This window comes from Nerophis lumbriciformis, linkage group LG18 (assembly GCF_033978685.3).
Source record: "Nerophis lumbriciformis linkage group LG18, RoL_Nlum_v2.1, whole genome shotgun sequence".
NCBI lineage: Eukaryota > Metazoa > Chordata > Actinopteri > Syngnathiformes > Syngnathidae > Nerophis > Nerophis lumbriciformis.
This window is the reverse complement of record NC_084565.2, coordinates 38702501-38720000: the sequence shown is the minus strand read 5'-3', so window position 1 is coordinate 38720000 and position 17500 is coordinate 38702501. Positions and strand designations below refer to the sequence as shown.

At 45.1% G+C, this 17500-nt stretch overlaps 1 protein-coding gene across 1 annotated transcript in view; it reads right to left on the bottom strand.

Annotated features, from left to right (window-relative positions):
* klhl30 (kelch-like family member 30) overlaps nt 1-17500 on the bottom strand; it is a 21240-nt gene that overhangs the window by 3209 nt on the left and 531 nt on the right. Inside the window, exons 2-6 of the mRNA XM_061978629.2 lie at nt 9584-10388; nt 5054-5246; nt 3827-3913; nt 1331-1486; nt 1-87 (exon numbers count right to left, since the gene is read on the bottom strand). The exon at nt 1-87 is cut by the window's left edge and continues 102 nt beyond it. Coding sequence (XP_061834613.2) covers nt 1-87; nt 1331-1486; nt 3827-3913; nt 5054-5246; nt 9584-10357 — 1297 coding nt within the window. The 5' untranslated portion in view covers nt 10358-10388. The remainder of the gene's footprint in view (nt 88-1330; nt 1487-3826; nt 3914-5053; nt 5247-9583; nt 10389-17500) is intronic.

Here is a 17500-nt window from a genome sequence, read left to right as displayed (position 1 = left end):
TCACGTACTTTAAGGCGGGACACGTGGAGGCCCAGGTGTTGTGGTAGGGGTCGTAACGCTCCACCTCCACGCGGTCTGCCGTGGTACCTGAAGGCATCAGACCGTGACCTCAGCGGCCACTACATTAGGCACACATACTACCTGTGGCGCTCACATTGCAGACAGAAGGGTCAGTGGAAACAGCAATAATTAGTACGAGTCCCATTCCCATTCCTGGACTGGACTCTCACACTATTATGTTAGATCCACCATGGACTGGACTCTCACTATTATACTAGATCCACTATGGACTGGACTCTCACTATTATGTTAGATCCACTATTGACTGGACTCTCACTATTATGTTAGATCCACTATGGACTGGACTCTCACAATATTATGTTAGATCCACTATGGACTGGACTCTCACTATTATGTTAGATCCACTATGGACTGGACTCTGACTATCATGTTAGATCCACTATGGACTGGACTCTCACTATTATGTTAGATCCACTATGGACTGGACTCTCACTATTATGTTAGATCCACTATGGACTGGACTCTCACTATTATGTTAGATCCACTATGGACTGGACTCTCACACTATTATGTTAGATCCACTATGGACTGGACTCTCACTATAATGTTAGATCTATGGACTGGACTCTCACTATTATGTTAGATCCACTATGGACTGGACTCTCACACTATTATGTTAGATCCACTATAGACTGGACTCTCACTATAATGTTAGATCTATGGACTGGACTCTCACAATATTATGTTAGATCCACTGTGGACTGGACTCTCACTATTATGTTAGATCCACTATGGACTGGACTCTCACTATTATGTTAGATCCACTATGGACTGGACTCTCACTATTATGTTAGATCCACTATGGACTGGACTCTCACACTATTATGTTAGATCCACTATGGACTGGACTCTCACTATAATGTTAGATCTATGGACTGGACTCCCACTATTATGTTAGATCCACTATGGACTGGACTCTCACAATATTATGCTAGACCCACTCGACCTCCATTGCCTCCGGTCTCCCCTAGAGGGGCGGGGGTCACCCACATCGGCGGTCCTCTCCAAGGTTTCTCATTGTCCTTCATATTGACATTGATAAACATTGAGTTGACCTTTGACCTGATTAATAAATGATGTGTTTATTGGCGGACATTTAGAAGTTTGCACAAGTAAACGCGCTGCACGACTGCTTGTATATCAAGGCTTGCTTGATAAGTTACCGATAACAGGCCGATTTTAAGATGAAGCGAATTAGAGACCCTGGCGATAAATATGCTTATCCGGGTCGTTTACGGTGATTTCTTACCTCCCATGACGTAAATCTCGCCGTTGAGCGCCGCGGACGAATGGTTGGTGCGTGGGCGCAGCATCGGCGCCACGGTGACCCACCTCCCCTCCTTGGTGATGTACTTCCATGTCTCTGTGGTGGACCAGGTGTTGGTGTTGGAGCCCCGCGAGCCTCCTGTGAGACACAAGTGTTGTCCTTCAAGGTGCTGCGCCTCAGCAATACACACACGCACAGTTGACACACACGCACAGTTATCACACACACAGTCGTCACACACACACAGTTATCACACACACACACACAGTCGTCACACACACACACAGTCGTCACACACACGCACAGTCGTCACACACACGCACAGTCGTCACACACACACACAGTCGTCACACACACACACACACACAGTCGTCACAAACACGCACAGTCGTCACACACGCACAGTCGTCACAAACACGCACAATCGTCACACTGTGTGACGACTGTGCGTGTGTGTGACGACTGTGCGTGTGTGACGACTGTGCGTGTGTGTGGACTGTGCGTGTGTGTGGACTGTGCGTGTGTGTGGACTGTGCGTGTGTGTGACGACTGTGCATGTGTGTGAGTCACACACATGCACAGTCGTCACACACACGCACAGTCCACACACACGCACAGTCGTCACACACGCACAGTCGTCACACACACGCACAGTCGTCACACACACGCACAGTCCACACACACGCACAGTCGTCACACACACGCACAGTCGTCACACACACGCACAGTCGTCACACACACGCACAGTCGTCACACACACACAGTCACACAAGCACAGTTATCACACACACACAGTCATCAGAAACACGCACAGTCGTCACAAACACGAACAGTCGTCACAAACACGCACAGTCGTCACAAACACGCACAGTCGTCACAAACACGCACAGTCGACACACACGCACAGTCGTCACACACGCACAGTCGTCACACACACGCACAGTCGTCACACACACGCACAGTCCACACACACGCACAGTCGTCACACACACGCACAGTCGACACACACGCACAGTCGTCACACACGCACAGTCGTCACACACACGCACAGTCGTCACACACACACTGTCGTCACACACGTACGCACAGTCGTCACACACGCGCACAGTCGTCACACACGGGCACAGTCGTCACACACGCGCACGGTCGTCACACACACGCACGGTCGTCACACACACGCACGGTCGTCACACACACGCACAGTCGTCACACACGCACACACTGTCGTCACACACGCACACTGTCGTCACACACGTACAGTCGTCACACACACGTACAGTCGACACACACGTACAGTCGACACAGGCGCACGCAGTCGACACACACACGTACAGTCGACACACGCGCACGCAGTCGACACACGCGCACGCAGTCGTCACACACGCACAGTCGTCACACGCACTGTCGTCACACGCACACAGTCGTCACACACACACAGTCGTCACACGCACAGTCGTCACACGCACAGTCGTCACACGCACAGTCGTCACACACGCACGCACTGTCGTCACACACGCGCACAGTCGTCACACACGCACACTGTCGTCACACACGCACACTGTCGTCACACACGCAAAGTCGTCACACACGTACAGTCGTCACACACACACGTACAGTCGACACACACACGTACAGTCGACACACACACGTACAGTCGACACACGCGCACAGTCGTCACACGCGCACAGTCGTCACACGCGCACAGTCGTCACACGTACAGTCGACACACACGCACAGTCGACACACACATGTACAGTCGACACACGCGCACGCAGTCGTCACACGCGCACACTCGTCATACGCGCACACTCGTCACACGCACACAGTCGTCACACACTCACACTCGTCACAAGCACACAGTTGTCACACTTGTCACACACACACTCGTCACACGCGCACACTCGTCACACGCGCACACTCGTCACACACGCACAGTCGTCACACGCGCACAGTCGTCACACGTACAGTCGACACACACGCACAGTCGACACACACATGTACAGTCGACACACGCGCACGCAGTCGTCACACGCGCACACTCGTCATACGCGCACACTCGTCACACGCACACAGTCGTCACACACACTCACACTCGTCACAAGCACACAGTCGTCACACACACACTCGTCACATGCGCACACTCGTCACACGCGCACACTCGTCACACACGCACTGTCGTCACACACGTACAGTCGACACACACGCACAGTCGTCACACACGCACACTCGTCACAAGCACACAGTCGTCACACTTGTCACACACACTCGTCACATGCGCACACTAGTCACACGCGCACACTCGTCACACACGCACACTCGTCACACATGCACCCAGCTGTAACACACACACACAGTCGTCACACACACGCACAGTCGTCACCCATACATAGTGGTCACACACACACACACACACACACACACACACACACACACACACACACACACACACACACACACACACACACAGTGGTCACACACCTGTGACATAGACATCATTGTTGAGAGACACCATGGAGAAGCCCCACTTGTTGGGGTTGGGGAAGTTGGGGAGTTCATGCCACAGTTCTGCAAAGACAGCACACATTAATAGTCCAGCCAAGATGACAATGTATGAGAGAAAGTATTGGGACAGGAAGTGCAGTCATGTCAGCACCCCTTGAGGAAATCAAGACTATATTTCCTGCAATTGTGCAATTCTACACTTATTTTACCTTTAGATCTATTTTCATCTACCAACCTCTTTTGGTTGGCTTTTTGACACTTACATCCATCCATCCTTCCATTTTCTACCGCTTGTCCCATTCAGGGACTCGCGGGGGGTGCTGGAGCCTATCTCAGCTACAATCGGGCGGAAGGCGGGGTACACCCTAGACATGTAAATAATCAAATGTTCTTATGCTTTCTGATCTCACAATGTCCATTTCTCTGATAATGCAATTGTTGATGACTGAAGTGCTGATATCAATCAAACCTAACCTCCCCGCCCCAACCTCCACATCCCACCCCCCCAGATTGTAAATAATGTAAATAATTCAATGCATATACTGTTGCGTCAGACCAGTTCTTCCTCCAAGGGAATCTAAGTTACTGGTCAATCCCAAGTTCTTTCGATGACATATATGCTGAGTAAGAAGGACCATCAAGACAGAATTGGAATATTTTCAAGTTTATACCAAAGCTTTAGGAGATCAGCTTTACCAATACATTCATATCGGCTACTCTAGTTGATCTGGCATTCCAAGGGAAAAAACAACTTCTTTTCAGACAAAGAAAGCCCCCATCTCCCCCTCTCAACACCGATAAGGAGAGAGATGTGGGGGTTGTCTTCACATTCCAACGTAAAACACTAAACAGACAATCTGAAGACAAAGAGAAACTGGTAGAATAAACAAAGGAAAAGTACTAGATACGCAAAACATGGCTATGTAAAAAGAAAGAACTGTTAAACACACATGTATCCTTTCACAATACTCTGATGATTAACTTGTGTGATGACTGTATTATGCTGATAGTATATATTTGTACCATGAATTGATTAACGTGGACCCCGACTTAAACAAGTTGAAAAACTTATTGGGGTGTTACCATTTAGTGGTCAATTGTACAGAATATGTTCTGTACTGTGCAATCTACTAATACAAGTCTCAATCAATCAATCAATCAATCAAAGCCTGGAAGTGAGCAAGAAGAAGACTGAAATCTAACTTGTCTTGGTGTTGTAGAAGGTGCAGTTCCCGGGCTGCGGGCTCCTCTCGCCCCGACTCCGCTCGTCCTCTTCGTCCGAGTCTTCGTCGTCCAGGGAACGACCCCCCATGACGAACAGCACCTCCTGCAGGTTGGGCTGGGGACTTGCCGACGGGTTGACTCGACCCGTGCACTCCGAGACCAAGTCCATTTTCTGTAGGCAGTCATAGAATGAACGTGCGCACCTTTATCCAGACCCTCTCTAGCATCCATGATCAACCACAAATTCATGTCAAATCCCACGGTGCCTTGTTACGTTACCAGGGTTGCGCGTGATGTCAGCACTTGGCGATCACTCCAGCAGCACTGAGAGCGGACGCAGCCAAACTACCTCCATTTTCAAAGCCAACAAAGAAAATTACTCAAAAAAAACCCTCTAATGTAAGTAAAGTAAAGCTCTACTTTTCAAAAAAATGCGCTATTTTAAAGCTAATATACAAACCCCGTTTCCATATGAGTTGGGAAATTGTGTTAGATGTAAATATAAACGGAATGCAATGATTTGCAAATCCTTTTCAACCCATATTCAGTTGAATATGCTACAAAGACAACATATTTGATGTTCAAACTGATAAAAAAAAAAAAAATTTTTGCAAATCATTAACTTTAGAATTTGATGCCAGCAACACGTGACAAAGAAGTTGGGATAAATACTGATAAAGTTGAGGAATGCTCATCAAACACTTATTTGGAACATCCCACAGGTGAGCAGGTAAATTGGGAACAGGTGGGTGCCATGATTGGGTATAAAAGTAGATTCCATGAAATGCTCAGTCATTCACAAACAAGGATGGGGCGAGGGTCACCACTTTGTCAACAAATGCCTGAGCAAATTGTTGAACAGTTTAAGAAAAACCTTTATCAACCAGCTATTGCAAGGAATTTAGGGATTTCACCATTTACGGTCCGTAATATCATCAAAGGGTTCAGAGAATCTGGAGAAATCACTGCACGTAAGCAGCTAAGCCCGTGACCTTCCATCCCTCAGGCTGTACTGCATCAACAAGCGACATCAGTGTGTAAAGGATATCACCACATGGGCTCAGGAACACTTCAGAAACCCACTGTCAGTAACTACAGTTGGTCGCTACATCTGTAAGTGCAAGTTAAAACTCTCCTATGCCAGGCGAAAACCGTTTATCAACAACACCCAGAAACGCCGTCGGCTTCGCTGGGCCTGAGCTCATCTAAGATGGACTGATACAAAGTGGAAAAAAGTGTTCTGTGGTCTGACGAGTCCACATTTCAAATTGTTTTTGGAAACTGTGGACGTCGTGTCCTCCGGCCCAAAGAGGAAAAGAACCATCCGGATTGTTATAGGCGCAAAGTGTAAAAGGCAGCATGTGTGATGGTATGGGGGTGTATTAGTGCCCAAGACATGGGTAACTTACACATCTGTGAAGGCACCATTAATGCTGAAAGGTACATACAGGTTTTGGAGCAACATATGTTGCCATCCAAGCAACGTTACCATGGACGCCCCTGCTTATTTCAGCAAGACAATGCCAAGCCACATGTTACATCAACGTGGCTTCATAGTAAAAGAGTGCGGGTACTACACTGGCCTGCCTGTAGTCCAGACCTGTCTCCCATTGAAAATGTGTGGCGCATTAAGAAGCCTAAAATAGCACAACGGAGACCCCCGGACTGTTGAACAACTTAAGCTGTACATCAAGCAAGAATGGGAAAGAATTCCACCTGGGAAGCTTCAAAATGTGTCTCCTCAGTTCCCAAACGTTTACTGAGTGTTGTTAAAAGGAAAGGCCATGTAACACAGGGGTGAACATGCACTTTACCAACTACTTTGGCTTGTGTTGCAGCCATGAAATTCTAAGTTAATTATTATTATATGTTGTCTTTGTAGTGCATTCAATTGAATATGGGTTGAAAAGGATTTGCAAATCATTGAATTCCGTTTATATTTACATCTAACACAATTTCCCAACTCATATGGAAACGGGGTTTGTACATTGTCTTTGCTATTGACATGCTACTGATTAGCATTAGTGATTTTACATGGCGATTTCAACACATCCAAATGTGTTAGTGAAAACTACGACTAAGATGCACAATATAATCAAACAGCTGGTGCGTAATAAGTGCAATACTTATAGTATTAACACTTTTTAGGGGCGCAACAAAAACAACCACAATAAATTGTACACTGTTTCCATCTACCGTGTTGGACTAGCAACTGTAATTGCAACTTAACGTCGGATAGTAAATAAATAACAATAAAGCAAGATACAACAGCAGTTATCATAATCAGCTCATTTTTTAAAAAAAAATTTATTTTATTAACAAAAACTATTTATATTTACTAACGAAAGTTCCAAAAATGGGTACCATGGAGTACCAGTATCGCTTCCTAGATAATATTGATACCTACCTATGGAGCATTAGTAAATAAACGATACTAAGGCGGTTAAATCGCAATTATGTTTTTATTATTACAAAAAATGTTCGAGTTGTTTTTATTATTGTTTACGAAGTGAGGGAGTGAGTCTCCGGATACAAGAAGGCATTGAGGGAAAAAATCTAATGATTTAAATGGAATCCAATAGTAGTTTTTACTTACTGTGTACGAGACACTTCATTTTCTTAAAAGTATTGTATGTAGTATTCGATACCACACATTTGTTACATTATCTGATTCACAACAATACTTGCAATTTCTCGCAACAAGTACTAAACAGGTTCATGTGTCAATAAGTGTTAATTGTGTACTCTTGTTTTCTTACATTTTTGAGTATCATTTGCAAGTCTCATGTCGTAGACTTTTGCGTGCAGCTTCATTTCCAAGACTCTAGATGGCAGTAGTGCATCAACTAGGGTGTGATGCCGTAGACAGGAAGTAGTCTTTGCCATTAAATAGTGAAGCGTTCACATTTGGTACCTAGCAATCGATGCCGGTAGTCCACAGCGCCAATTTTGATGAATATTAATAATTTTTGATAATAAAATCTCATATTTTATAGCAACATTCAAAAATGAGATAATATAATAACTGCTGTCCTGTTGTTCTTTCTTGTTTTATTATCAATATGACATGAAGTTGCAGTTGCATGTCCAAAACATTAGAAGGCAGTTGTGTTTATAGTGTGTGTTTTTTTGTTGTTGTTGTGCCCTAAAAGTGTGAATACTGTAAGTATTGTAGTATTACACACCAGCTGTTTGATTGGAACGTGCATCTTCGTTATAGTTTTCATGAACAAATTTGGAGGTGTTGAAATTGCCATGTAAAATCACTAATGCTAATCAGTAGCATGTCAATAGCAAAGCCAATGTATCTGGCTAGCGTATTTTTGTAAACTTACGTCAATTTCTTTGTTGCCATTTATTTATGGCAACATTACCTAGGAAGTAGTTTGGCGGAGTCCGCTCTCAGTGCTGCTGGAGTGATCGGCATTTGCCGAAGGGCGAAGACATCACATGCAACTCAGGATCCGTAACATGGTACCGTTGGATTTTTTGTAAAATGGTGCCTGGTCGGACCGGTGGGATTGGTTCAGTGCCACTCTTATCTTTTGTCGAGTCCTACAAAGTGGTAATACTGTAAGTATTGTACTTAGTACACACCAGCTGTTTGATTGTAAAGTGCATATTTTCATGGCCAAATTTGGAGGTGTTGAAATCACCATGTAAAAATGGCTAATGCTAATCAGTAGCATGTACATGGCACATCCAATGTAAATTAGCAATGAGCTAAAAGTGGAGCCTTACTTTTGAGCGCTTTCTACTATGCATGCTTGCTTTGTTGGCATGAAAAATTACAGCATTACCCAGAGCCCACTATAATAATAATAGTAATAATAATAACTGGGATTTATATAGCGCTTTTCTAAGTACCCAAAGTCGCTTTACATGTAGAACCCATCAATCATTCACACCTGGCACTATGAGTGCTTGTTTCCTTGCCAAAGTGTTTGCGTCTGTAGCCAGGCATGATGTAACAAAGGTATGGTACCGTTTGATTTTACTGTACACGTTTGGTAGAATTTGATCGGTACCTAATCCCGCAAATCCCACAGGGGTGATGGAAGGATGGGCTGCGCCTTAGAGCTGCGGCCTGCCACCATGGCCCCGCACTCCCTCCCCTCTGTTGCTGGATATCTGGAGATGTACGTTGAAATATGTATATGTGCTTTGCTATGGAGGTTTTTTCCCACTAGATTGTATTTTTTACTCATCCTCCCCCAGCGTTACGGGGTGCCTTGTGGCGACCCATCAGCGTTCCTGTTCTGTAACCCTGTACACTGTTTGTTGGTCTCATCTTGAACGGGTTTGTGCTGAAAACAAAGTTAAAGACCTATCCTATCCTATAAAATAACCGAATTTGGCACCCTACCCTCCCTACCTGACAGTGATAATAACACGTAGCCACCTGTTGTAAGGCTAAGGGTGGGAACAGGAGCTCTGGTCACATTGGAGGAGATCTGATGCAACCCTGAAGGTGCAGCCTCTCTAGTCCTGCAAAGGGTTCAGACAAACCTCCATGTGGACTTTCTCCACGGCCTCCCTGCAGCTGGCGGACGCCTGCACCAGACCGTCCTGCAGCAGACTCCCGCTCAGGTAGTCCAGGCTGAGCAGGGCCAGGCGACACAGGCCCAGAAGTTCTGGGAGGTGGCAGAGCCGAGACTCCTGGCGGTGACCGACCCATTTGAGGATGGCCTCCACACGGGCGCACTCGGAGCGAACTTGTAGTCCCTCGTCGCGCAGGCAGGACGCCAGCCGCTCCTTTTCCTGCAGGAGGAACTCCTCGCCTTGCTGGACGGCCTCAAAGTTCTCCAAGAGGAAGGCCCGCGCTTTGGCCATCACCTCTGGGCAGCCGTGGATCTCGCCGAACTCCAGGATTCCCAAACAGTTGGTGGCGTCGATCTGGTTCTGGAGGTAGCGGCTGCACACGGCTCGGACCGCCTGGAACTGCAGCCGGCTGGAGGTTTGGATGAGGCCCTCCACGTTGCTCTGGTTGATGGTCAGCTTGCCCGTGTAGGCGAAGTCCAGCAAGCGACCCAAAACATCCGGGTCCACGTCGGGAAGCTCCACCCGCGCCGCGATGCTCTCCACGAAGTCGCCCGAGAACATGCAGCGGAAGTAGGAGCTGCAGAGGGCCAGCACGCCGCGGTGGCACGGGAAGTCGCGTCCCCCGGCGCTCAGCGTCACGTCCACCAGTTTGGGCTGGGAGCAGAGCGAGCGCAGGCCCTCCAGGATGCTCTGCGGGTGCGAGGCCAGGCAGAAGTCCAGGTCGTCCACATTGCGCACCATCCTCAGCTTCAACAAACAACTAATCTTTCACCTGCAAAACAAAGTAGGAAATATTGTTACACGCATTACGCATATACTGTATGTATGTGTACATATGTATATATACGTGTGTTAGAGATGCGCGGATAGGCAATTATTTCATCCGCAACCGCATCAGAAAGTCGTCAACCATCCGCAATCCACCCGATCTAACATTTGATCAGAACTGCATCCGCCCGCCATCCGCCCGCACCCGCCCGTTGTTATATATCTAATATAGACGATGCAAGGCATTAGTGAGGTTATAAAGCTTTTGCCTGTTAAAGAAAGGAGACTGATCCAACGCAGCACAGACATTCGCGTGCCACGCTGTCACGACCCAGACGCACACCAGTGCGCAATTATATGGGAGCCGCGCTGAGCGCACCTCCAAGCGCGTCTCGCTGCCGGCGACGGCCGGGTATATGGGCCCGACGCTCCAGCACCATCCATTTTCAGGGCTAGTTGATTCGGCAGGTGGGTTGTTACACACTCCTTAGCGGGTTCCAACTTCCATGGCCACCGTCCTAGCTGCTGTCTATATCAACCAGGGTGAGCCCCACCCCTTTCGTGAGCGCACTGCGCGCGGAGTGACCCCTGTTACGCGCCCCCGGCAACAGGGGTGGCGGGCAGGTAAGCTGCGCGGGCGGAGCGCGCGGAGTGACCCCTGTTACGAGCCCCCGGCCACGGGGGTGGCGGGCAGGTAAGCTGCTTACCTGCTGCGCGTGACGCCGGCCGCGGCGAAGGCGGACGAGGCGGGGTGTCGGTGCGGTGGGCGCGGTGGTGACCCTGGACGTGCGTCGGGCCCTTCTCGCGGATCGCCTCAGCTACGGCTCCCGGTGGGGCCCTCTCGGGGGAAGGGGCCTCGGTCCCGGACCCCGGCGAGGCGTCGGGGGCCTTCTCCGCTCCGTAAAAGTGTCCATCTCTTTTCTTTTTTTTTCTTCTGTTGTGGCATATGCTGCAGGTGCCTGCTCGTTTTTCGTATGTGGGTAACAACATTTAACTATGTATATATATTTCCCAATTGGTTTAACTGCCACCCACCTGAATCTATTTAAAATCTAATTTTTTTTTATTTCAATCGCCCGACCCGACCCGACCCGACCCGCTGATAAAATCTAATTTTTTTAAATTTCATCCGCCCGATACGCGGATAATCCGCGGACTCCGCGGTTGTGCCCGCAAACCGCGCATCTCTAACGTGTGTATATATATATATATATATATATATATATATATATATATATATATATATATATATATATATATATATATACATACAGTCGCAATAAAAAGTCTACATACACTTCTAAAGAACATAACGTCATGGCTGTCTTGAGTTTCCAATCATTTGTACAACTCTTATTTTTTTGTGATTGGAGCACATACTTGTTGCTCACAAAAAACATTCATGAAGTTTGCTTCTTTTATGAATTTATTATGGGTCTACTGAAAATGTGCTGGGTCAAAAGTATACATACAGCAATGTTAATATTTGCTTACATGTCCCTTGGCAAGTTTACCTGCAATAAGGCGCTTTTGGTAGCCATCCACAAGCTTCTGCTTGAATTTTTGACCACTCCTCTTGACAACATTGGTGCAGTTCAGCTAAATGTGTTGCTTTTCTGACATGGACTTGTTTCTTCAGCATTGTCCACACGTTTCAGTTAGGACTTTGGGAAGGCCATTCTAAAACCTTCATTCTAGCCTGATTTAGCCATTCCTTTACCACTTTTGACGTGTGTTTGGGGCATACTTGCCAACCTTGAGACCTCCGATTTCAGGAGGTGGGGGGCGTGGTCGGGGCGGGGGGCGTGTTTAAGAGGGGAGGAGTATATTTACAGCTAGGATTTACCAACTGAGTATTTCATTCATATATATATATATATATATATATATATATATATATATATATATATATATATGTATGTGTGGGGGGGAAAAAAATCACAAGACTACTTCATCTCTACAGGCCTGTTTCATGAGGGGTTCCCTCAATCATCAGGAGATTTTAATGGAAGCATTCACATACCATGGTTTATATAGGGCACAGAGTGGGTGGGTGCAGGCTGGCGTAGGGGCGTGGTGATTGGCTCATGTGTTACCTAGGAGGTGTTTCCGTCTGTGGCGGCATGCTGATACAATTTCGCTGCGCTTGTTGAGGGATGACAGGTCTGGACGGTATATGATAAACAGTTTCTCTTTCAAGCATAGGTTGCATCTTTTATTGCCACTATTGTAAGGTGTGCTGGATGCAAGAATTTGCCATGTTATTGAATATTCAACATTATTGTCTTTGAGGTCCCAAATGTGTTTGCTGAGTTCTGTGGTATTCCGCAAGTTTTGGTTCCTGAAAGAAGCCTTGTGATTGTTCCATCTGGTTTTAAACTCTCCCTCGGTTAATCCAACATATGTGTCGGATGTGTTAATGTCCTTGCGTGTTACCTTAGATTGGTAAACAACTGATGTTTGTAAGCACCCCCCCCCCCGTTGAGAGGGCAATCAGGTTTCTTGCGGCAGTTGCAGCCTTTGTTGGTTTTGGAGTCGTTCTGTCCGGGGGCCGACGGCTCATTTGCAATTGTTTTGTTGTGGTTTGAGATAATTTGTCGTATATTGTTCATACAGCTGTAGCTCAATGTAATGTTGTTCTTGTTGAGATGAAGTAGTCTTGTGATTTTTTTTCCCACACGCACATATATTGCGCTCTACTACGGTATCGAGCACTATTTTTTGGATAACCTTATTAAGACATATATATATATATATATATATATATATATATATATATATATATTTATTTATTTTATTATATATATAAATAAAAGAAATACTTTTTCGAATTTCAGTGTTCATTTATTTACACATATACACACACATAACACTCATCTACTCATTGTTGTACTTGAAAGTACAATGCAATACAATTCCGGGGCAATGGCACCTATCAAATACACAGTAATGAAAACACAGTTGTTCTACTAACTGTACTGTGTGTTATGAGAGTAGAGTATGTGTGTGTGTGGCCCTTTAATAGGTGACAGCATGTGAGGTGAGTGACGTCAGTGAGTGTGTGGGCGAGAGAAGAGAGGGAGCGGGGTAGCGTGAGTGCGGGGAGGGACTAGTTGGTTTTGTGTTGGATTGGCTGTGTGCAAGCAATCAATAAAGCAAGATTTGCAACTAATCGCTGGACTCATCATTCACCCTAAAGTCGTCCGCTGTGGAGACCCAGGTGAAGGGTGTTGCCCCGAGCATACATCGGCCCTGGAGAAGTGTCTCCCCTGCGCTCTTCGACTACGGTCTCGTTCTTCTGCTTCGTCTCCTTGTGTGCGCACACTGGACTCAGGTCCGCATGGAGCTGGAGGGGGCGTGGCCTCCAGCTCCGGCTGAATTCCGGGAGATTTTCGGGAGAAAATTTCTTCCGGGAGGTTTTCGGGAGAGGCGCTGAATTTCGGGAGTCTCCCGGAAAATCCAGGAGGGTTGGCAAGTATGGTTTGGGGTCATTGTCCTGTTGGAACACCCAACTGATGATTTTAGCTTGTCCTGAAGAATTTGGAGGTAATCCTCCCTTTTCATTGTCCCATTTAAAGCACCAGTTCCATTGGCAGCAAAACAGGCCCAGAGCATAATACTACCACCACCATGCTTGACTGTCACGTTCAAACACTGAGGACATCTGTTAAACAAGACAAAAGGCAAGGAATCAAACAGAGACAGAATTAAATTTGGACTCAATATTGAGGAGAGACATGGCCACTGCACTCTCTGTACAGTCCTGCACCACGCTCTGACGAAGAAGGTTTTCGTCACCTCCTTTATTCAGATGTTCAATGTTCACGCACCAACACATGTCACAGCAGGAATGGGGAGTATGTAAAACAGTCATTGTTTTCGGTCGCTTTGAAGTCCAAGAAGAGGATTTCTCGGGGTTGGGCTCTTCCTGGATCCAGCTGGGGGAGGTGTTGGAGGACAATGGATAACCCCTCCCGTCTCCTGACCACAGTGACTTCAAGAGGGCAGCGGGTCGTAAACAGTGTTGACCTCGGTCACCAAACAGTTGGAAGAGAGTTTGTGAAATACTTCAGAGAGAGTTCGTTTAACACTTCAAAGAGAGTTCCTCTGGAAGTTGAGCAGATCCTGCCATCTGTCCGTGTTGAAATCACAGTGGCGTTTCACGAGCATTCTTCCTCTTGTTAGGCCTCGAAAGACAGCATTCATAATACAACGTTTCTTTTGTGATAACTTACAAACAATTATTCCAACATTGACGGTAGGTATGGTGTTCCTGGGATTAAAGGCCTCACCTTTTCTCCTCCAAACATATTGCTGGGTATTGTGGCCAAACAGCTCCCATTTTTGTTTCATCTGACCACAGAACTTTCCTCCAGAAGGTCTTATCTTTGTCCATGTGATGTCAGATGAAACAAAAATTGAGCTGTTTGTCCGGGAGACTCCCGAATTTCAGCGCCTCTCCCGAAAACCTCCCGGGACAAATTTTCTCCCGAAAATCTCCCGAAATTCAGGCGGACCTGAGTGACGTGTCGACAGCCTGTTTTCACGTCCGCTTTCCCACAATATAAACAGCGTGCCTGCCAAATCACCTTAGAACTGTAGAATGATCGAGAGCGAGTTCTTGGTTTCTTATGTGGGTTTATTGTTAGGCAGTTTCATTAACGTCCTCCCAGCGCGGCAACAACACACAACAACAGCAGTCACGTTTTCGTCTACCGTAAAGCAGTTCGTCTGCCGTAAACAGCAATGTTGTGACACTCTTAAACAGGACAATACTGCCATCTACTGTACATGCATATGTGACAATAACATCTAGGGCTTTTAGAGAGTGCAGTGCACAACTGCGCACACACAACAAGGAGATGAAGCAGAATGCATCATCAGACAATAACATTAGAAAAATAGTAACAGAGAATAGAACAAGGATGGACAATTCAACCCTTAACTCAACAATGAGTAGATGAGTGTTATGTGTGTGTATATGTGGAAATAAATGAACACTGAAATTCAAGTATTTCTCTTATATATATGTAACCGGGGGTCTTTTCCTCTCTGCGTTGTGTGGCTTTTGTGAAAAACGACCGACACCATGGATTGCTCAGCTGCACTTTACTGATAAAACAGAACACAATTGTTGTCAATAAGTTTTTGACGTCGTCGAGTCCCTCTCCCGTTATGGTGGACAAAAGGGCGTACAACAGTGAAATAAACATACCTGATAAAACAGAACACAATTGTTGTCAATAAGTTTTTGACGTCGTCGAGTCCCTACACAAAATACAATACAGAACAAGAAAATGAACAGAAGTTCTTAACATGACATTATCTGTCGTCGCATGGACGCCTACCTCTCCCGTTATGGTGGACAAAAGGGAAGTTGGAAGGCGTGTCCAACGCATATATAAAGACAGGTGTCACCGTAATTATTGCAGTAGGAGGGACAACGAGACAATGGTTCCACATTGACAAAACATCAAACAATATTCAGGTATTTACATGTAACTTACACATTTTGTGTAATTATAACAATAATAAAGCATTATAAAATACATTATTTACAAGACATAATGGACCCTGTTACATATATATATATATATATATATATATATATATATATATATATATATATATATATATATATATATATATATATATATTTACCCTGCACGTTACGAGCACTTGGGAGCGATCTACAGCTCTAATTTTTGTTGGTAAATGAGAGACCATGAGAGATATACAGTATGTATGTATATATATATATATATATATATATATATATATATATATATATATATATATATATATCATACTTGCCAACCTTGAGACCTGGGGGGTGGGGGGGCGTGGTGTGGTTGGGGGCGTGGTTAAGAGGGGAGGAGTATATTTACAGCTAGAATTCACCAAGTCAAGTATTTCATATATATATATATATATATATATATATATATATATATATATATATATATATATATATATATATATATATATATATATATATATATATATATGTATATGTATATATATATATATATAAGAAATACTTGACTTTCAGTGGATTCTAGCTATATATATATATATATATATATATGTTTATTTTATTATATATATATATATATATATATATATATATATATATATATATATATATATATATATATATATATATATATATATATATATATATATGTGTGTGTTGGAACATTAATGAATGTTTAAGATGTTTTAAGTGTAAAACATACACGGAGAACGCCTGCAACGACAATAAGGAAGCCGTCATGTCATTATAATTATTTTTATGCTATTACTAGTTCTAATGAAGTCATTCGACGAATGTGTATGGGATTTTACTGCCATTTTAGTGTCTACTTTGAAGTATGTGTGCTATAAAAGGAGTAAAAGATACACTATATTGCCAAAAGTATTGGGCCACCCATCCAAATGATGAGAATCAGGCCTGGTCACAGGTGTATAAGGGTTGGAATTGGGGGTTAAATCACCAAAATGATTCCCGGGCGCAGCCACCGCTGCTGCCCACTGCTCCCCTCACCTCCCAGGGGGTGATCAAGGGTGATGGGTCAAATGCAGAGAATAATTTCGCCACACCTAGTGTGTGTGTGACAATCATTGGTACTTTAACTTTAACTTTAACTTTATAAAATCAAGCACTTGGGCATGGAGACTGGCAATCTAATGGATGAGTCTGGGTTTGGAGGTTGCCAGGAGTGTGAAATTTGGTGGAGGAGGAATTATGGTGTGGTTTTTTTTTTTTTTCAGGAGTTGGGCTTGGCGAAAGGAACTTTGAATGCTCCAGGATACCAAAACATTTTGGACAATTCCATGCTCCCAACCTTGTGGGAACAGTTTGGAGCGGGCCCCTTCCTCTTCCAACATGACTGTGCACCAGTGCACAAAGCAATGTCCATAAAGACATGGATGACAGAGTCTGGTGTGGATGAACTTGACTGGCCTGCACAGAGTCCTGACCTGAAACCCCTTTGGGAGGAATCAGAACGGAGACTGAGAGCCAGACCTTCTCCACCAACACCAATGTGTTTTTGGAAGAATGGTGGAAAATTCCTATAAAGACACTCCGCAACCTTGTGGACAGCCTTCCCA